This window comes from Ahaetulla prasina, chromosome 18 (assembly GCF_028640845.1).
Source record: "Ahaetulla prasina isolate Xishuangbanna chromosome 18, ASM2864084v1, whole genome shotgun sequence".
NCBI lineage: Eukaryota > Metazoa > Chordata > Lepidosauria > Squamata > Colubridae > Ahaetulla > Ahaetulla prasina.
This window is the reverse complement of record NC_080556.1, coordinates 3517550-3539060: the sequence shown is the minus strand read 5'-3', so window position 1 is coordinate 3539060 and position 21511 is coordinate 3517550. Positions and strand designations below refer to the sequence as shown.

At 46.8% G+C, this 21511-nt stretch overlaps 1 protein-coding gene across 1 annotated transcript in view; it reads right to left on the bottom strand.

Moving 5' to 3' along the window:
- MORN1 (MORN repeat containing 1) overlaps positions 1–21511 on the bottom strand; it is an 81677-nt gene that overhangs the window by 38924 nt on the left and 21242 nt on the right. The window contains exons 7-10 of the mRNA XM_058161231.1: positions 17389–17485; positions 16527–16637; positions 12620–12731; positions 8645–8772 (exon numbers count right to left, since the gene is read on the bottom strand). Coding sequence (XP_058017214.1) covers positions 8645–8772; positions 12620–12731; positions 16527–16637; positions 17389–17485 — 448 coding nt within the window. The remainder of the gene's footprint in view (positions 1–8644; positions 8773–12619; positions 12732–16526; positions 16638–17388; positions 17486–21511) is intronic.

Sequence of the window (21511 nt, the reverse complement as noted above, 5' to 3'; positions counted from 1 at the left end):
CGCTCCAAAATTGTGACCCTACTCTTTGTTCTACTCCCCATATGGATTGGGAGCCATATTAAGATTCTGGATCGCCCGCCAAAGTTGCTGTGCCTTTGAAAGGCCTGTGCTTGGCTGGTTCCTACACGAGGTAACTCCTACCTAGAAGAATTTCGCCCTTCTGGTGGGTCTGCGATGGACCATTTCTAGGAACTGTCCTCTACTGGATGATGTCCAGGATGGGGAGGGCATCCTGTGGATTTGAACTGATGACAACCGTTTCACAAATTAAGAGGGCAGGGCTGAGCAAAGCAAGCCTGAGTTGATGAAAATCCAGGTTGTGACCTATGGCTGCCGGCCCCTCCAGCAGCTGAATCAGATGAGGAGTGGGAGTCAGGGTTAGTATCGGGGAAGAGGGAATGAAGCTGGCGGAGAGAGAGAGAGAGAACAGAGGCAGAGCCTGGGCCATCCGTCAGCCCTCAGATAGAGTCAACAGCCCCCAGATCTGGAGGTGGCTGATGAGGAAGAGGAGGAACAGCTGGGTCCAGTGCCTGAAGGCAGAGGAGAGGAAAGCAGCGGAAATCTATAGGCCGGTCCTTGGGATGGAAGAGCCACCGCTGCTAGCGAAGCTTCACCCTAGCTCTGGGGATAAAAGGCAGGGGGCGGAGATGAATAGATGTGGCAGCTAGCAATTCATCTCCCTGCTGGGCAGACTTGTTAGCCTGCAGTGAGAGAGAAACTTTTTGGTCAGGGCTGCTGGCGCTCTTAATAAAGGAATCGTTGATTTAAATATAGAGGGTTTGTTGTGTTCAGGGAGCTGTGTCACAACAATCCACGGGCAACTCAGTCATTACAGTCCCATTTGCCTGGTGGGTTTTGCCGGTCTTCCTGAACTAACCTACTTTTTGGGTTCACCGCACAAACTGAATCATCAACTCATCCAACTGGCTAAGCTGCCGAAAAGTCCAACCGAAGGTTAAAGCTGACTAAAGCTCAGGATATTGCGCAAGACTTGCCAATTATTTTTTCCTTGCCAGTTATTCTTTTACTTGTCCTGGGAAAACCCAGCCCGGTGTCAAGGCAAGGACACGATCGTCATAATCAGTCGCCAAGCACCCAAATTTTGACTCATGTTCACCGTGGGGATTCTACAATGGTCGTAAGTGGGTCATAAGTCACTTTTTTTCCCCCAGGACCGTTGTAACTTCAGTCACCAAATGATTAAGTGGAAGACTACCCGTATTCAAGGCCACCAAAACTCTCACCATTCCAGGTGTCTTGTAAAACTTTGCAAGCTGTTTTTAGGGTGGTGGAGCTCCTCAATTACCCCCTTTGAGACTAGGAAAAATAAATTGCCCCTGCGATTTTCCAATATCTGGCAGGAACGAGGAAGCGCGTCTTCCACCTTTTTAAGAAGCTAGAAGGACCAAATCGTCGTGGTCGATATCGCTCGGAGGCCATCTGGAGGGTTTTACGTCCTTTGGAAATGTTTCCCAAACAGCCTGCCTCTTAAAAATCACCAACCAAATCCAGCTCAAAAAGGGGATTTTGCATCTACGCGTTGTTTCGAAGGCCCCTTTTTCCCACTGAGTTTTTATTTCCCCATCTCATACATTCCACCCGGTTTAAGACGTGTAATGAAATAACCAACTGGTCTTGTCCAAAAGAACGAGAAGCATTTGAGCTGAAGCGGTAGGGAAAAAAAAAAACACAACACAGGACGATAGGAAGCAAACTTTTAAAACAGATGGACGAGGAGGAAACCGGGCAGCCAATAACAACGAGGTTGCTATTGTCGGTGCTTGGAAACGGGCTGAGCTGTTGTACTTTGCTGTACAAAAACACAAGGGCCGCATGGGGAAATCAGCCCTTATGGAACAGGCGGTCTCATTCCACAGGAGCGATGTCAGATACGCCGGCATTGTTGCTTGGAGTCCAGACGTTAAGAAGCTTTGCTTAAAATTGGTTAGAGTTGAACAGAAAGGAGGCAGAAATTCGGGGAAATTGGAAAGTTTATACCCGAGACCGGCTGAAGGCATCTGGATGCCCAGTGCAGAAATCCAGTAGCTCAGTAGCATATGGACTTTCCATGTGGAGAAATCTTGGTTTCCTTATTAAATAGCACTAGCAATAAACTTATACACCGCTTTCCAGTGCTTTCCAGCCATCTCTAATCGGTTTACAGAGTCAGCCTCTTGCCCCCAACAATCTGGCTCCTCATTTTACCCACCTCGGAAGGATGGAAGGCTGGGTCAACCTTGAGCCTGGCGAGATTCGAACTGCCAAATTTCAGTCAGCCGGCAGTCAGCAGAAGGAGCCTGCAGTACTGCACCACGGCGTCACCAAGCTAGTGTTATTACAGCTATTGTTCTCTTATTTATCGCAAATCTTGTTCTCTTATTAAAGCTATTTTCTACTGTGAAGACCATGGCACGTTTTGCTGTCTTATCTTTTGTTTCCAATGCAGATTTCTCGGCATCTTCTCTTGTGCTGTGTGGACAGAAGCACCTTCTCTGCCTGTGAAGGAGACAACCTGGTTTCAAGACTTTTGTTTTCATTTAGGGTGGTATGCAAGCAAGTCTCTGGTTATTAAAGAGGGCAAATGAGAAGGGCATGCCTGCCCCTTGATAGAATAATAAATTTGGAAAGGACTTTGGAGATCGTCTGGTCCAACCTGTTGTGGTCCGCCAGAAGCCTGCGGGGCTGGCAGCAGAGTCGGACAGTGAGGAGGCTGGGGAGTACAATGGGTCAGTCCTGGAGTCAGGGGAAGGCCCGGACGAGGGCTCTGGGTCGGACGCAGAGATGGGGCCAGGGCCATCTGGGAGCGATGCGCGGAAGGCAAGAGCAGCTAAAGCAAATGGACGACTTGGGAGTAAGGCCAGGAGATGATTGGCCCCTCCCATAAGGCTTAAAAGAGCAGCAAAGGCTCTTGGGCTCTTTGTAGGAAAGCAACGTTGCTACATCTGTTTTAGTTGGCATCTCTTGTTTCTGAACTTCGTGGGGCTTTGCCAAGAAAAGCCTCTGGCAGGGTGCCAAAGAAGATAAAGGTTTGTGATAAGGCCGAAGGACTTTTTCTGAAGGACTTTGTCTTGGAATTAATTTGGACTAAGCTGGGAATGAAGTAATTCCCAACTGTTATAATAAAATAGGCTTGTTTAAGACTAAGTGTGTCTTTTATGCCTAAGTCAGCCTAGGTCACAACCCAACCCAGCCCCAAGCAGGAGAACCGTATGCCATTTCAGACGAGCGGCTGCCCAGTCTCTTCTTAAAAACTTCCACAATTTTTGAAGGCAAGTTGTTCCACTGATGAACATGTTGGGTGGGGAATCCTGGGAGTTGGCATCCACACATCTTTAAGTTGCCAAGGTTAAGAAACACTGGTTTATTTGATTCCATATTAGAGGCTTCCCAACACCGTTAAGTCTCCGGGTAGTTTCACAAGGAACTATTGTATAAAACAAAACCACGCTACACTTAATAACCATGAGCGGTCTCGAGCCTCTTCTATGTCGCTTGGCATCCTGAAGATGCTAACGAGAAATACGGAGAGAAGGACCAGATTACTGTGGAACGCTGCGTCCCCTGGAGAAACGTATAATAGATTTCAATCTGTACACCTCGCCTTCATTTGAAGATCTCCCTCTTTCGAAAGAAACAAGCACGGTCAAGGTTGTTAAGGGAGGGGAGGGGGAGCTTCCCCTGAAATGACTTTTAATCCGGCTTCAGATGTCATTACGGCTTGAAAACCGGAGAGAACAAATGCCCTGCGCTCAGAACCTCTCAGAATCCCATTTTTGCTGGCAGTTCATCAATAGTTCATAGGGCTGGGTGCATTTCCATCACTGGGTTATTACCGCCATGTTAAAAGAACAGGGTGAACAAAAGCCTGAAGGACCTCGTAATTTACTCATCCGCGGAACTTGTTCCTGAGGTGTTTTGATCCCGGGCCAGCCTTTTGCTCAAGCAGCCAGCCGCAAAATCTTGCTGGGAAAAGAATGGATGGATGGATGGATGGAGAAAGAGGGAGGGAGTGAATGAGGAAAAGGGGCAAAGGGAGAAGGAAGGGAGGGAGGGAGGCAGAGGGTCATAGGAGGGATGGATGGATGGATGAATAACAGAGGGAAGGAGAGAGGGAGGGAGAAAAAGGGGGAAGGAAGGAAGGGAGGGAGGGAGGCAGAGGGTCATAGGAGGGATGGACGAATGGATAACAGAGGGAGGGAGAGAGGAAGGAAGGGAGGGAGGGAGAAAAAGGGGGAGGGAAGAAAGGAAGGAAGGGAGGAAGGGAGGGGGGCAGAGGGTCAAAGGAGGGATGGATAGATGGATGAATAACAGAGGGAAGGGGTCATAGGGATGGATGGATGGATGAAGGAAGGAATGAAAGAAAGAAGGAAGGAAGGGAGGGAGGGAGGAAAAGGGGGAAGGAAGGGAGGGAGGGAGAAAAAGGGGGAGGGAAGGAAGGAAGGAAAGAAGGAAGGGAGGCAGAGGGTCAAAGGAGGGATGGATAGATGGATGAATAACAGAGGGAAGGGGTCATAGGGATGGATGGATGGATGAAGGAAGGAATGAAAGAAAGAAGGAAGGAAGGGAGGGAGGGAGGAAAAGGGGGAAGGAAGGGAGGGAGGGAGAAAAAGGGGGAGGGAAGGAAGGAAGGAAAGAAGGAAGGGAGGCAGAGGGTCAAAGGAGGGATGGATAGATGGATGAATAACAGAAGAAGGGGGTCATAGGGATGGATGGATGGAAGAAGGAAGGAAGGAAGGAAGGGACAGGTAACAGATTTTACCAGCTAATCTAAGTCTCGTTCTAACATCATAACTGTCGCCTTCTTCAACCTAATGCTCTTCAGGTGTTATCAGGACCATTATGGACCATACTGGCTAAAGTTTTTGGAGCTGTGAGGATCACTACTATTATTATCAGATTTATATTTGACCATACTAATGGACTTAATGCTCCCTTCTCCTGTTTTCCCCTGCAACAACCACCCTGTGAGGTGGGTTGCACTGAGAGAGAGAATGACTCTCCCAAAGGCACCTTGGCGACTTTCACACCTCAAGGTCTATCAGTAACTCAACCAGCTACTTCACTACTACAACAAAACTGGAGCTTCAGTGTTCATTACAGGCCCCTCTTTGGCCCAAATGTCGTTTTACTGTAGTACCAGCTGGATAAGGGAATCTGACCCATTTTGGCTTGCTTCAACCTATTTTCCTCCAACCTCTTTTCCGTTCAAAATCAGGAATATTACAACAGAAACCCTCCCGAAGCGAAAACTCCCCCCCCAAAAAAAGGGGGTTTGTTTATTTACTATGCTAAATCTTCTGGTGACTTAAAGCATGGGGGTCGGGTGTTACATAAGGGCCTTATAAACATTTATTTTGCTTGGAAGAGTGGAAGCAAAAAAAAAGCCTAACTAAAATTTAATACGACCAAAACAGAAAATGGCAAAAAAAAAAAGGACAAGCAAAGTGTTTTGCGTAAGTTGGGGCTATCAAAATAAACTCTCCCGGAGCTCCAAATAGAGAGGTTGTTTTTACAACCCCTCGGTTTTGTCCCCCTAATTCGTCTAGTGAGCCGAGCAAATTAAGATTCAGATCAGGTATTTGCAATGTATCAAGTGATATGGGTGGACGGGATATTATGGCTCGCAATAAACCAGGGTGATTAAACTCCGATTCAACTCCCAAGATCTCAACGTTCGGGTTTCCATTGAATAATTTCAGAAATCGCTGGCCTGTAAAATAATACCCGGGTATTTATGAAGGAGAAAAAAAACAAACAAACCAAAACACGTCAGCTCATCTGTCAGCAAGAGCCCTTTAGAGGAAGCCAAAATAACAATATAGGTAGTGAATGTATATTTATACAAAAGATGAGTTGGCAGTTTTGACTCACTGGGATTATAGTAAACCTTGAGACGGGATGCTGAGTAGGTGGAGAGCAAGGGAGAGAGAGGCCCCTACAAGGTGGAGGCGAAGAACTTGGCCAGGGGGTGAGAAAGCAAAGAGCTCGATTTTTCAAAACGGCTTCCCCTTCGTTCTGGGATCCTTTTCTTGTGTCCCACTTAAATCCACTGATTTTTCTCTCAAATTCGAATCATCATCGCTTAATGACCCTGTAATCCCTTGCGGAGTGGAGTTTGGGCAACTGAATGGAGCTAGCAGAGCATTGATTGGCCGGATGCCCTTCCTGTCACCAGGGCGGAGTTTTGTTCAGCAGATACATTCTCATTGTGCCCAGAGAGAGAAATATCTCTCCAATTCGAATCGTCATCACTTATTAACAATATAACAATATAACAACAGATTTGGAAAGGACCTTGGAGGCCTTTTAGTCCAACCCCCTGCCCAGGCAGGAAACCCTACACCATCTCAGTCAGATGGTTATCCAACATTTTCTTAAAAATTTCCAGTGTTGGAGCAACTTAACAACAACTTAACAACTCCATCATCCCTTGTGGGGTGGAGTTTGGGAAACTGAATGGAGCTAGCGGAGCGTTGAATGGCCGGATGCCCTTCCTGTTGCCAGGGCGGAGTTTTGTTCAGCAGATATTTTTCTCATTGCGCCCAGAGAGAGAAATATCTGCCTCTACCTAGGATCAAACTCCCAGTCTCCTGATAGTGAGGCGAGAGCTCCACCTCTAAGGCCACCTGACCACTCTTTCTCTCCAATTCGAATCAGAACCTCAAACTCCATCAGAAAGTACAATGATCAAGATTACACTCTGGAAAGATGCAGCTGGAAATGATGGCTCGGAGAAAAAAACGGAGGGAAGGCTGTTTTTTTATCTTACTTTACAGAACTTCTGGTCTTATCCTAGCTGGATTGCCCAAAATAGACAGAATAGAATAGAGTTTTTGATTGGCCAAGTGTGATTGGACACCCAAGGAATTTGTCTTTGGTGCATACGCTCTCAGTGTGCATAAAAGAAAAGATACCTTCATCAACGTACAACACTTACAACACTTAATGATAGTCATAGGGTACAAATTTAACACTTAATGATACAACACTTCATGACAGTCACAGCCTACAAATAAGCAATCAGGAAACAATCAATATCAGTATAAATCGTAGGGATTCAAGCAACAAAGTTATTAATATTATTAATTAAAAATATTAATTTGTTAAGATCCGCTTGGGCTACAAAAGAGCCTAACAGAATTTGAGACATAGTCACATCTGCCGAATTTAGTTTAGTCTCAGTTCAGAGACTGAGTTCTCTCCCAGACCTGACAGTCCAGTCCCGTTCAGTAGAATTGTTTAATAATGCAGGCAGTTCTTGACTTACGGCCGCAACTGGGCCTCAAAGCTGTGTCGCTAAGCAAGACATTTGTTAAGTGAGTTTTGCCCCATTTTGTGATGCTTTCTTGCCAAGCGGTTGCTAAGCGAATCGCTGCAGTTGTTAGGTTAATGGCCCGGTTGTTAAGTGAATCTAGCTTCCCCCTTGACTTTCCTCGCCAGAAGGTCGCAAAAGCTGAACACACGACCCCGGGATGTTGCGACCGTCATAAATATGGATCGGTTGCCAAGTGTCCTGGATTTTGATTACATGACGGCAGGGGTGCGGCAGCGGTTGCTAGGTGTGGAAAAACCGTTATAAGTCCCTTTTTCAGTCCCGCTGTAACTTTGAACGGTCACTGTTGTATGTCGAGGATTAGCTGTGCAAAGCTCATTTGGCCCCTGCTAAAAGGCAGCCTTCAAACTCGGGGCCCAATCTAAAAAGAACTCTCGTCAGCCACTTTCGCGCAGCCTGAATTCTTGTTCCATTAGTTATAGAATAACAGAGTCGGAAGGGACCTTGGAGGTCTTCTAGTCCAACCCCCTGCCTAGGCAGGAAACCCTCCACCACTTCAGACACATGGTTATCCAACATCTTCTTAAAACCTTCCAGTGTTGGAGCATTCACAACTTCTGGAGGCAAGTTGTTCCACGGATTAATTAAATCCACACTCTCCCCTCTGATCTGCATTTGAGTAAACCTTCCTTTGGATTTAAGCTCCAAAAGAAAAAGGCAGCTACGGCTGTTTCCTCCACCGTGATCGTATAAAACAGGCACTCGAACAGAAACGGAGAAGGTTTTGAGTGTCTAGCAGCGGAGTGGAAGGAAGGTTTGGAACCGGGAGGAATTTTCTTGCCTCCTTGGGTGACAAGGAACCAGGGCATGGCAGAGTTCGAGCGACGCAAAGCTTAGGAGACTGCCAAAACAGGATAGGGTTGGGTCCAGAGGTTGTCATGCCTTAGCTTGCAACTCAAGTGTCAGCGACCAAGTAACGCCACCTTTCTCCCCTAAGTGGTTTTAATTCTCTCTCTCTCTCTCCTCTTTTGAAAGACATCGGGGCATCGTTATTTGGCAAAAAGAGCAGCTGAAATGAGCTCTTTTCTCCGTTTCAAAAGCAGGCTTGGACTGATCCAAGAACTCCCCCCAACTCCTCCTCTGCCCCGAAGCTGTTTAATGCATGGGTTTCTCCCGCCCCCTCAGGAATTTGGAAATCAAACTCTCTAATTTCTTCTGAAGGATGGCAGTGCAAACTTCACAGGCGCTCTTCAACTGTTCTTACAGCCGTCCATTAGTGTACAAAAGGCTCCACAGATTTTCTTCTCCCCCCCCACCCCCAATTCATTTCTTAAACCTTGCACTCAAACCAACTTCACCGTGGTTACTTACTGTCCTTTGTTTCGTGGGAGGTTACCCCTTCAAGCCCGGCGTGTCCTGATTTGCTGACAACTGAGGGAACGTCGTGCAGGGGTTGGCTTGCAGATCTGACCGTCATCAAACTGGGACTCCCAAACTTCCTGCCAAAAAAGAAAAAAACAAAACAAAACTCAGAACCCAGACTGACTTGGGTGCAGAAATTAGGGTTGCAAGCCACAAATGCAAGATAGTTGATAGGATGTGAAAGGTTCCATGTTCCCTGAGTTGGAAAAGGGAGGCTGGCCAGTTCTAGAGAGGCAGAGGATAAAGATCCTAGAGAGGAAGGCGGGAGGCAAATTAAAAAAAAAAGCACAGCAACCAAAGTATTGAAGCGGGCAAGAGACGATGGATAAATGATTTCCTTCTTTTTGTTGTTGTTCTGATTTGCGTTTCCTTTTCTCGCTTTCTTTTCTTTTCTTTTCTTTCATTTTCTTTGATTCGGGTAGGTGATACAAATAGAAGCCAGGTAGGATAGAAAGAAAATGTTTTCTTTTTTTTCAGTTAAAGGTGATATGATTAAAAGTTAGAATAAGTGACAGAAATAAGAGAAAGGGGAACGTTGGCGTAGACATTTTTAGATGATACAATAAAGTACGGTAACAATAAGAGAAAACATTGAACAATGACAGATTGCAACTCATTATAATTGTGTATCATTATTAGAAATATGTAAGTTGATTGTATAACTATGATCAATTTTACCAGTTTTACTTGTATTAGAATACACGACACTCAGGTTGCCACACTGTTCACACATTGATTTGATATGTTTGTAAAAAAAATAAAAAAAAACCTAAAAAAAAATTAGAGAGGCAGAGGGTTTTCTCAGTAAACTGTTCTCCAAGAGACGACATGTGCAAAGTGGGAGGTGGTTCTCATTGGCTGCTATTGGCCTCCTTGTGAGTAAAACACGAAGTAAAACAAGACGAGGACAGATAGTGCTGCCTCTATAAAGATTTTTGAAAAGAATCGCGTGCCGAAAAAGGAGCGCGCCTGCGCATCTGGGCCGCATCTCGGAAGACAAGCTGTCCAGGGTGCATGTGCGCGCCCGAAAAAGAACTACTGAACTTCCAGTTTCAGCCAGCTACTCTTCTGGGTTTCTGGCACGCATGCGCAGCTGACGATCAGCTGGCCGGCGCGCGTGCTCACGCAGGAAAAGGGAACACCAGCTCTTCTAGTTTCAGGCACTGCCGCATGCATAAAGGCCAGGTGACTGTCGTGTGCACATGCGCGCCAGAAACCCAGAAGAGGAACGGGCGATGCCGTGCGTGCCGGGCGACATGGCTCCGCGTGCCACTTCGGGCACGCGTGCCATAGGTTCGCCATCACGGGGCTAACCGGTTTCTTGTGCAATTTTATTAGCTAAAGCGTTGTTGCTCCGAGCAAGATGGGCAATCCCTACAGGCAGGCAGACAGACAAACGGGGTGAATAATTGTGAGAACCTGCTTAAGCCAAATACTTTTCCAGGTATTCCCCATGAAAACACAATTGTAATTTAAAAAAAAAAAAAGGTTGTACAGAAATGGACAAGCTGATGCTAAAATTAAAAGGAAAAGAAGAATATTTTCAAACGTGGGACTTGTTTTACAAATGGTTAGATGGTAGAGGTGGAAATTAGGAGAGGGAAAAGTATTATTATATATAAATAAAATGACCCAGACAATACGCTGTTCACTAAGCACCTATGTATGTAATGTAAAAATATATAAACAAACTGTTAAAAACACACACACACACAATTCCCGTCCTTCTGGCAGGACCTTCTACTCCATGGAGTAGAGTACTGGCTTAAAAAAGTAATAGAGTTGGAAGGGACCTTGGAGGTCTTCTAGTCCAACCCCCTGCCCAGGCAGGAAACCAGTACATCCACTTCAGACAAAGGGTTGTCCAGCATCTTAAAAAACTTCCAGTGTTGGAGCATTCACAACTTCTGGAGGCAAGTTGTTCCACTGATTAATTGTTCTCACGGTCAGGAAATTTCTCCTTAGTTCTAAGTTGCTTCTCTCCTTGATGAGTTTCCATCCGTTGCTTCTTCTCCTGCCTTCAAGTGCTTTGGAGAATAGACTTCCCACTCAGGGTTTTTACAGCCCAGTCTACTTGAAGAGCTGGCAGTCCAGTTGGTGGTTTTTTTCTTTCTTTCAGGAAAGCATCTCTCCGATGTTACAGCCTGCACAGATTTTCAGCTTCCCACCCCTGGGTAGCAGGGACATGAGTTCCAAATTCAGCGGAGAGAAATAAAGCGTGGAGGCCCCGACGACGCAAAGTGGCTCTGATAGTAGGAGAGATTTGCAAGCTGGCCATGGCAAAGGAAACTCAGATAATAGGACAATTGAGCCAAGGTAGCTGGTCGTTTGGACTGAGAGCACATTCAGAATTTGGAAAACATGGGGGGGGGGGGGTTGAGCGCAGACCCAAAGTGCTGCCAAGGGAGAAGTTCCTATTCATAAAATATCCATCGCAGTGAGCACGGTTCTCAGCCACCCGCCAGAAAACATTCCTGGAAACAAATATTGCCAGAGAATAGTGCGCTGCTCGGCACTGCTCCAGTTGTTTAATTATTTTAATTTTCAAAACCTTTTTAAAAGGCAGGCAGGCCAGGAGATGCGAGAGCACCCTGCGGCTCGTTGGCACCAGGTTGCCTACCCTGTGGAAAGCTATGGTCAGTTTCAAGAGTGGCCTGTTGGCAAAGTGACAGCAGCTTAGTTCATGCAGAAGCTAAGCCGTCAATCATAGCTTACAAGCCATAAGGCTGACGTTCGCCTCAAATGAAGGGTATAAAACGTATGAAAAATGGTTGCAGGAATTCGGAATGTCTAGTTTAATGAAAAGAAGGACTAGGGGTGATAGGATAGCAGTCTTCCAATATTTCAGGGGCTGCCACAAAGAAGAGGGGGTCAACCTATTTTCCAAAGCACTTGAAGGCAGGACAAGAAGCAATGGGTGGAAACTAATCAAGGAGAGAAGCAACCTAGAACTAAGGAGAAATTTCTTGACAGTGAGAACAATTAACCAGTGGAACAGCTTGCCTCCAGAAGTTGTGGATGCTCCAACACTGGAAGTTTTTAAGAAGAGACTGGACAGCCATTTGTCTGAAATGAAATACAGTCTCCTGCTTGAGCAGGGGGTTGGACTAGAAGATCTCCAAGGTAGTGGAGAAATCCAATTTTTTTTACTAACGGTTCTGTGGCCGTGGCTTGGTGGGCATGGCCGGGGAAGGATGCTACAAAATCCCCATTCCCTCCCCACTCCTGGGGGAAGGATACTGCAAAATCTCCATTCCCATCCCACTCTGGGGCCAGCCAGAGATGGTATTTGCCAGCTCTCCGAACTACTCAAAATTTCTGCTACTGGTTCTCCAGAACCGGTCAGAACCAGCTGGATTTTACCCCTGTTCCAAGGCCCCTTCCAACTCTGTTATTCTGTTAAATGTAAACAAAACAGTGCAGTAGCTTAACAAGATTACGAAGGAGGGTTTGAGGAGATCTGGTAACCCACTGTGAGCCTATAGCAGACGTTCAGATGGGTACTTTTCCTCATCCAATGGTGTTGTGCCCTTAACTGGCTAAGACGTTGAGCTTGTCGATCAGAAAGGTCGGCAGTTCGAATCCCTAGTGTAAGTCTCCTGCGTGAGCAGGGGGTTGGACTAGATGCCCTCCAAGGTCCCCTTCCAACTCCATTACTGTTTACTTGAACCCAGTGACTGGTGTTTGCAATCACAGTACGTCATTGAATTTAACCATCTGCGTCGTGTTCTCCCAACTCTACATTAGGCATATAACATGGCTTGGAAGCCCTTGGAGATTCAGAGTGCGCCCGCAAGGAACGAAAACCAAATGGTAACTTTAAGGTTTGTGGACTTCAACTTCCAGAGTTCCTCAGCCGGCAAAGCTGAGACCCCTGGACTAAAAGGAAGAGACAAAAGACTTGACTTTCTCTCTGCCACTTACATATATTGCTTCTCGGTGGCTTCCAATGATTCGCGAGAGCTGGTTTTGGAGCCTTCGGGAAAGGTGAGCTTTTTGACCCTGGCCGTAATCTCCAGCAATCGACCCCTTTCGCCTAATAAATTGAAGAACAAGGCATGATTACATCTCCGGCTCTGCAGCTGGCTCTGAGGATCAAGGTTGGGTTCTACCAAGGAGCAAAGATCTCCGGAGCATCGTATTTGGGAGGCTCCTAAGCACGAGTAGAAGGTTAACTGTCTCTCAGGAGCCAGCACTGCGTCAAGAAGTCCCTCTTTAGAACAGATGGTTTGTTGTTCCATTGATGGCACTTGGCAATAGCGAGATTGGCCAAAACGTCCCCAAATTTATCACCTAAATTGTTGGGGATGTGGTTACAAACTAGGCACATACTACCACATGTGGTGGATGTGCCCCAAGATAAAAAAAATGGCGTAAAATTAATAATTGGTTGGAGGAAATCACACTAAAAAAACTGGAATTTTTAATAATAATAATAATAACAACAACAATGTATTATATTATATAACAGTATAGTCAACATTGCTATACCTGGTGACAGCAGAATTGATGAGAAACAACTTGAAAAAGTCACCAGATATCAAGATTTGAGAATCGAATTGCAGAGACTCTGGCATAAACCAGTGCAGGTGGTTCCAGTGGTACTCGGCACCCTGGGAGCTGTGCCTAAAGACCTAGGCAAGCACTTCAAAGCAATTGGCGCTGACAAGATCACCATTGGTCAGCTGCAGACGGCCACCTTACTGGGATCTGCTTGCATGATTCGCCGATACATCACGCAGTCGTAAACACTTGGGAAGTGTTCGACTAGTGATCTGTGATACGAAATCCAGCATAGTTATCTCGTTTGCTGTGTATACTGTCATTTTGTGTAAATAAAATAACAACAACAACAACAGCAACAACAACAACAACAGAGTTGGAAGGGACTTTGGAGGTCTTCTAGTCCAACCCCCTGCCCAGGCAGGAAACCCTACACCACTTCAGACAAATGGTTATCCAACATTTTCTTAAAAATTTCCAGTGTTGGAGCCTTCACAACTTCTGGAGGCAAATTGTTCCACTTATTAATTGTTCTGCCAGAAAATTTCTCCTTAGTTCTAAGTTGCTTCTCTCCTTGATTAGTTTCCACCCATTGCTTCTTGTTCTACCCTCAGGTTCTTTGGAGAATGGCTTGACTCCCTCTTCTTTGGGGCAGCCCCTGAGATATTGGAAGACTGCTATCATGTCTGCCCTAGTCCTTCTTTTCATTAAACTAGATATACCCAGTTCCTGCAACCGTTCTTCATATGTTTTAGCCTCCAGTCCCCTAATCCTCTTGGTTGCTCTTTTCTGCACTCTTTCTAGAGTCTCAACATCGTTTTCACATCGTTTTCACATCATGGCAACCAAAACAATGCAATATTCCAAGGGTGGCCTTACCCAGGCCTTCTAAAGTGGTATTAACACTTCACTTGATTCTATCCCTCTGTTGACACAGCCTAGAACTGGGTTGGCTTTTTTGGCAGCTGCTGCACATGGCTGGCTCATATCTAAATGGTTGTCCACTAGGATTCCAAGATCCCTCTCACAGTTACTGCTATTAAGCCATTTAAGCCAGAGCACAATTGTGAATAATTGTGGTCATAAGTCAAGGACTACATGTAACGACGGTTTCAAAATTTACAACAGCACTGAAGAAAAGTGACCGGTTTTCACACTTATGACCATTTCACTAACCCTATGTGGAGTGCTTGGCAACAGGCATGTATTTCTGATCTCAGGATCTTGGGACTGTCACCTGCAACCTTCTCAGGAAACTGCTGACAAGCAAACATGAGGAACCAGGTTCGCTTAACGACCGCATGGTGATTCACTTAAGAACTTCTGTGATTCCTTTGACCATGGCGAAATAGGTGGTAGAATGGGACGCGACTTAGCAATAGAGATTTGGGGCTGAACTGTAGTTGTAAGTCAAGTAACCGTACTAGCCATATAAACAGACAGTGAACTCCCCACTCCTTCGTAGCACTGATGATGTAACCTCATTTGGTAATGAAACATCTGCAAGAAAAATGACGACGCTCAGATGGATCGCACAACATCTGCCTTTTACTGGTTTTGAATTTCTTCCTATTTAGTTTCAACAGATGCTCCCAAGGATTAATGTGGTGGAGGAAGAAGAAAGGATCCATCTGCCATGCTCTGTCTGGAACAGGGGTCTCCAACCTTGGCAACTTTGCTGGCTAAGGAATTCTGGGAGTTGAAGTCCACAAGTCTTAAAGTTGCCAAGGTTGGAGACCCCTGGTCTGGAAAACACATGCAACCGAATCCAAAGAAAGGGCAGAATAAACTCCACGATTCCCAAAACTACTATCCTGCGACATCCTGTTTCCAATGCCCTTTTAGGACAAACCATCTTTCTCCCTAGGCTTCTACCATGTCTATATTTCCATGTCAAGCAAAGCACGTTTCCACTCAAACCCCACAGCCAAAGATGGAAGGAGATCGTTTTCTCACGGGATGAAATCTGAATGTGGTCCAATTTTTTTAAAAAAAAAAATTTAAAGGGGAGAAGGGAGGAGGAGAAGCAACACAAACAGCGCATTCCACGATAAAGCCCACAAACAGAACCGCCACCCGGAAAAAACGTAGGCAGCTAACAGTCATTTAATTACCACCACCTGCTACAGGCAGCCTTGACTTCTCCGGCAGTAATTTAAAACAAAACAGCTTTACAAGGTCCACGCGAAGCTTCTGCAATCAACAGAAAACTTTTCTAAAATCAAGGTTTCCCTTGGCGCTTTAAAAAGGTTCTTTTTTTTCCTCCTCCCCACCCTTTTTTTAAAAAAAAAAATAGCAATCAATAATTAGCAAAGAGCTAAGATGGAATCTTAGGAACAAGCATAGCTGTGGTTATCCGGAACCAGACCTGGGATTCAGCCGGTTCAGAGAAACTGGTAGTACTGACCTGCAGGTGGGGCTCCTCACACCCGCCTGGGCACAATCCCGTCCTGTATCGCTGTGGTTTTGACGTTGCAGGCATGCGTGGACGGTGCGCATGAGCAAATTGCCGTGTTGTTTGATGTCGCACGCATGTGTGGACGGCACACACAAGCAAGTTGCTGTGTTGTTTGTTGTTTGACGCATGGGTGGATGGCACGCATGAGCGAATTGCCATGTTGTTTGAGGCTGCACGCATGTGTGGAAGGCACGCGTGAGCAAATGAAACTTGGGCAGGAAACAAGACCTGGGAAGGAAGGTATCTGGATGCTCCTGGGATTGAAATGTCCATCGGTCTCAAAAGGTTTGAATTAAAATGGCAGCCCAGATTAAAGTAGTCCTGCGGCCATTTTCCACAAAGCTACGCTTTTGCATTCTTTCCTAGGGAATGGATGTCCCAGAATGGAGACAGGGGTTACAGATATAATAAATGGGTTTGACGGGTTTTTCAACTTTGGCACATTTGACAATTTTCATGAAGACAGACGAATAATGGTTGCAGAAATTGGGTATGTCTAGTCTAGTGAAAAGAAGGCTTAGGGGAGATATGATCGCAGTGTTCCAGTATTTGAGGGGCTGCCCCAAAGAAGAGGCGGGGGGAGGGGAACATTTACCAAAGCACCTGAAGGCAGGACAAGAAACAGTGGATGGAAACTAATCAAGGAGAGAAACAACCTGGAATTAAGGAGAAACTTCCTAACAGTGAAAACAATAAACCAGTGGAACTGCTTGCCTCCAGAAGTTTTAGGTGCTCCACTCCTGGAAGTTTTCAAAAAGAAACCGGACAGCCCCCTGTCTGAAATGGTATAGAAATGAAAAGGGCTATTTTTCTTGTCACCCATAGAAATTATTTTGCCGCCAAGTTTCCCAATAAAAAAAGCATTCTTACTTTTAGAAACCTCTCCATTATCGGTCTGCAGCTGGATGTGAAAAGTAAGAACCGATCCTAGACTTACGTCCATCACCTCTGGTCCTATAATCACCATTGTCTTCGCTTGCCCTGCAAAAGGTTCAACAGACCTTGAGGGTTAGCGCTCCTGAAAAGACAAGCTGGGACATTTAAACAGCATTCTCTTTTCTAAAAGAAGGCATCCGGGATGGGGGATTGGCAAAATGTTTCCTCTCTACTTATCTACCTACCTACCTACCTGATATCTATCTATCTATCTATCTATCTATCTATCTATCTATCTATCTATCTATCTATCTATCTATCTATCTATCTATCTATCTATCTATCTATCTATCTATCCATCCATCCATCCATCCATTTATCTATCTTCTCTACTTCTCTACCTACCTACCTACGCTATGATACTGTCCATCAAAGGGATCCCCAGCCGAGATCATAACATAACATAATAACAGAGTTGGAATGGACCTTGGAGATCTTCTAGTCTAACCCCCTGCCCACAAACTCCTGGCAATCACCACAAACTCCTGGGAATTGCCCTAAAGTTTCCTTTTCTTTTCCGGAGGCACGAAGGGGGAATCGTGTGTGCGAAAAGAGGACACTCTCAGCGAAATTTCAGCTGAGGCTTCTGAGTTGTACCGCACAGCCGCTGCCTCTCCCTGGCCTACACAACTCCTCCCCCCCCCCCCCCGCCGTGGGTTCGCTGCTGCTTTTCAACTCGTTGGCCTCACAAGTTCGGAGAACAGAATTGAAGTCGATGTTACTCAAATCAAATCAAGTGAAAAAATTGGGCTGGGGGCTCATTACGAACCGAACTGCATAAATCCAGAGCACGTACCAAGAGGGGAGCCGTTATGCCAGAGTCCGTCGTAGATGACGCCCGAACAATGGATCATACAGCCTTGTCCGTTGAACATATCGTTTCTCCATTGTCCCTTCAAAGAGATAAAAGAGGAGGTGGGGAAGAAGAGGGAGGAAGGAATGAATGAATGAAACAGGGCAAAAGAAAGAAAGCGAGCATCGGGTTTCAAACTTTTTTTTTTTTGTTTACATTTATACCCCGCCCTTCTCCGAAGACTCAGGGCGGCTTACAATGTATAAGGCAATATAAGGCAACTTGGATGGTAACTTTAGAAGAAGAAGGGAAAAAAAAGGATTAGGCCGAAGATGTCCAATTGGGTGGCTATAAAAAAGCCAAGAGAGGGGCTGGTTGGGTCTTTTAAAAGGTAACAGTAAGGGTTCCCCTCGCACATCTGTGTCAGTCGTTCCTGACTCTAGGGGGCGGTGCTCATCTCCGTTTCAAAGCCGAAGAGCCAGCGCTGTCCGAAGACGTCACCGTGGTCATGTAGCTGGCATGACTAGACACCAAAGGCGCACGGAACACTGTTACCTTCCAACCAAAGGTGGTCCCTATTTTTCCACTGGCATTTTTTTTTACGTGCTTTTGAACTGCTAGGTTGGCAGAAGCTGGGACGAGTCACGGGAGCTCACCCCCGTTATGCAGCACTCAGGACTCGAACCACCAAAGTGCTGATCTTTCGATCGACAAGCTCAGTGTCTTAGCCACTGAGCCACCACGTCTTTTCCCAGCTTCTGCCAACCTAGCAATTCAAAAGCATGTAAAAAAATGCAAGTAGAGAAAATAGGGACCATCTTTGGTGGGAAGGGAACGGTGTTCCGTGCGCCTCTGGCGTTGAGTCATGCCGGCCACATGACCACGGAGACGTCTTCGGACAGCGCTGGCTCTTCGGCTTTCAAACGGAGGCGAGCACCGCCCCCTAGAGTCAGGAACGACTAGCACTTATGTGCGAGGGGAACTTTTTACCTTTACCTATTGATCCACCCAGCCTTATGCTCCTAAACCTGGCCGCCTTCGGACTTGTTCAATCCTTCCCTGCCCAGCATAGTCTACCTCATAGGTCTTTGGGAAGGTAAACGGGAGGGGTAAGCGACGAGCATTATTCTTGGAGGAGAAAAAGGAGAAAGTACAGAACGCTAGATTCCGGTTTTATCCTGGTCTTCGGCCCTCTGAAATCTGCTCCCAGTGCTTTGAACAAAAAGATGCTTTAGACCAGCACGCTGGCTGGAGGATTCTGGGAGTTGACTTCCACCCCTCTCTTAAGGTTGCCACGGTTGAGAAACCTGCTTTTAGACTGAACCAGGCACGCGCTCTGCCTGCCAAACCACTGGGTTAGGTTCAAACCGATGTACTCAAAACGTCCCATCTTCCCCAACTCCTCCCCAGCCAAGCGGTTCAGAAAGATACCAGATATATATATAAAGACGACCACAGGGGCCTTCGTGAGATTGTGACAGGCCCACACGGCCCGAAAGAGCTAGAAAAAAACTGAGCGTGGGAGACGATTCCCTCTTCTCCTCCCACGGACGAATCACTTCACCAGCCGGGAGAAGGGCGGCCAGCCGCGGCTTTTCCGGCAATGGCACGTGGCAAATTCAAGACCGGCGGGGCTGGCGGGCGGGCTGGCGCATGGGTGGGTGCGCAGGAGAGTGACAGCCGGGATCCAGGCGCTGAGCGGCTGACGGAAGGGTGGCTCTCGTGTGGAACAAAGTGCTACTATGACTCTAAATTTATCCTAGCTGCCAGCAAATCCCAGATGGATCCAAAAGACTCAAACATTCTGCCACCCGCTCACAACAAGTTGTCTCCCAAAATAGTGGGAGGGGGAGGCGGGGAGGAAACGCCGTGGGGAGAGGAGGGGGAGCAGCTGGCCAAGCCATTGAAAAGCAGGCGCTGGGGGGGGGCTGGGGGGGAAAGAAGATTCAGCAAGTGGGATCCTTCTGGTTTCCCCCCTCCCCAGTCGCTCTTCCTCCAGCCTTCCAAAGAAATCACACACCTGCTGCCAAGATGTGGGTCCTGTATAAGTATGCACACGCGTGTGCGCGTATGTGCACCATCTCATCTTCTCAGAAGGTTCTGGAAGCTCAGGAGGGAGAGGTTGACATGTTCCTATGGGGCCACACTTATTAATTCCTCTCCAGGCAGAGTCCCGTTCCAGTACGTGGGGAGAAGGGGTGAAATGCTCCCGGTTCGGACCGGATCACCGGTAGCGATGGTGGCGGGTGGTTCGGAGAACCGCTAACAAAAATCCCTGCCCCCCCCCCATGTCCAGCTGAGCTGCGCGATCATCAGAAATGCAAACCAGGCAATCTCCCGGCCTCTTACGAGGCTATACTGTCAGACAGCTTTGCGAACTAGGATGGCTTGTGGGGCAGGATTTCTGGCTGGGAACGAGGGGAAGTGTAGTTCAAGACCACCTTTAACAAGAGGACAGGACCTGTGTTTAACTCATAGAATCATCTATTGCAATGTCCTTTCTGTTGAAGACTACTTCAGCTTCAATCACAAAAATACACGAGCACACAATAGATTTAAGCTTAATGTGAACTGCTCCAATCTTGATTGCAGAAAATATGACTTCAGTAACAGAGTTGTTAACGCTTGGAATACACTACCTGACTCTGTGGTCTCTTCTCAAAGTCCCCAAAGCTTTAACCAAAAACTGTCTACCATTGACCTCGCCCCTTTCCTAAGAGGTCTATAAGGGGCGTGCATAAGAGCACAAACGTGCCTACCGTTCCTGTCCTACAGTTTCCTTTCGTTATATCCAATTTATATAGTTATTACATGCTTATACTCATATATATGCTTATATGTTGTATAGTTGCTTCATGCTTATGCTTAGGTATGCTGTTATGACAAATAAAAAATAAATAAATAAAAAAAGAGGCAATCCTGGAATGAGAAGACAAGCAGGAGTGGGGGAGGGAACAGGCCCCGGGGGCTTGTATCCCAACCCATTTTCTGAAACCCTCCTTGCAGTTTGGCCCTTAGCCGGCCGAAAGAAAGGCGGCTGCACCCTCGCGGGTCAGCCAGTTGGACTGGAGGACTTGCGCACCCATCAGCCACAGACTTCCTGCGGGAAAAGAGCCAGCCGGCGCATCACCGGTGGTTCTTTTCGTCATAAGCCTTTGCATCAATCACCCTTTGGAAAGGGGGGGGGGAAAACAACAACAACAACCCAAAAACAACCAGAAGGGTTTGGCTTTGCACTTCTTCCGCACATTTATACACGAGGCGAATCACGGGCTACACTCCCTGATGTAGAACGTGGCTCCTTTCTCCGTTAAATCCGCCCCGTTGCCTGCCTAGACCGAGTTCTTCTTTTCCCAGATGGCGAGAAGGGTGGGTTTAGAGGGGTTTTAAATGTTTCCAAAAGCTGCTTAGCAATGTAACACAGGGAGAAGGCTGGAAAGGCTGAGATTCCTGTAAGCGTCTTCCTCGGAACGTGTGTGTATTTTTTTTTGGGGTGGGGGGAGAAGGACGCTGAACGTAAGAACAACCGCAGCCCCACGAAAGACCCCCTGGGGCAGGGTGGGGGTGGGGGTTTAGGCCCTCTCACTCTCCGGACAGGAAAAAAAAAAGGAGAGAGAGAGAGGGGAAAAAAATGTATCAGCAAAGCAGCAGCCGCAACCTTTCGCTTAGCTGGCAATCTCCCACTGCGGATTTCCAATTAAAGTCAATCAATCGTTGGTTTCCATCTGGTCTTTTCCAACACCAATTAAAGGTCAAGCGAAGGCTCTAGGCACGCTTTGGGGCTGGGCTCACCCCCACTGACAAACACACACACACACACACACACACACACACACACAAACATACACACAACATGTAATCAAGGCACACAAAGCCAGACGGGGCAGGAGGGGATGTCAAAAGAGACTCTTCACGTCTGAACCTGAGACAGATTCCCGGGTTGGGAACGGGAAGGATACAGAGCAGCGGTCACCAGCTGGTGGTCAGCGGACCCACTGGTGGTCCGTGAGAAAATTTTGGCGGTCCGCAGAAAAATTATTTGCATTTTTTATATTGCCCTAAATCAGGGGTCCTCAAACTACGGTCCCTGGGACGGATACGTGCAATCAACGTTTGTGCTGCTGCA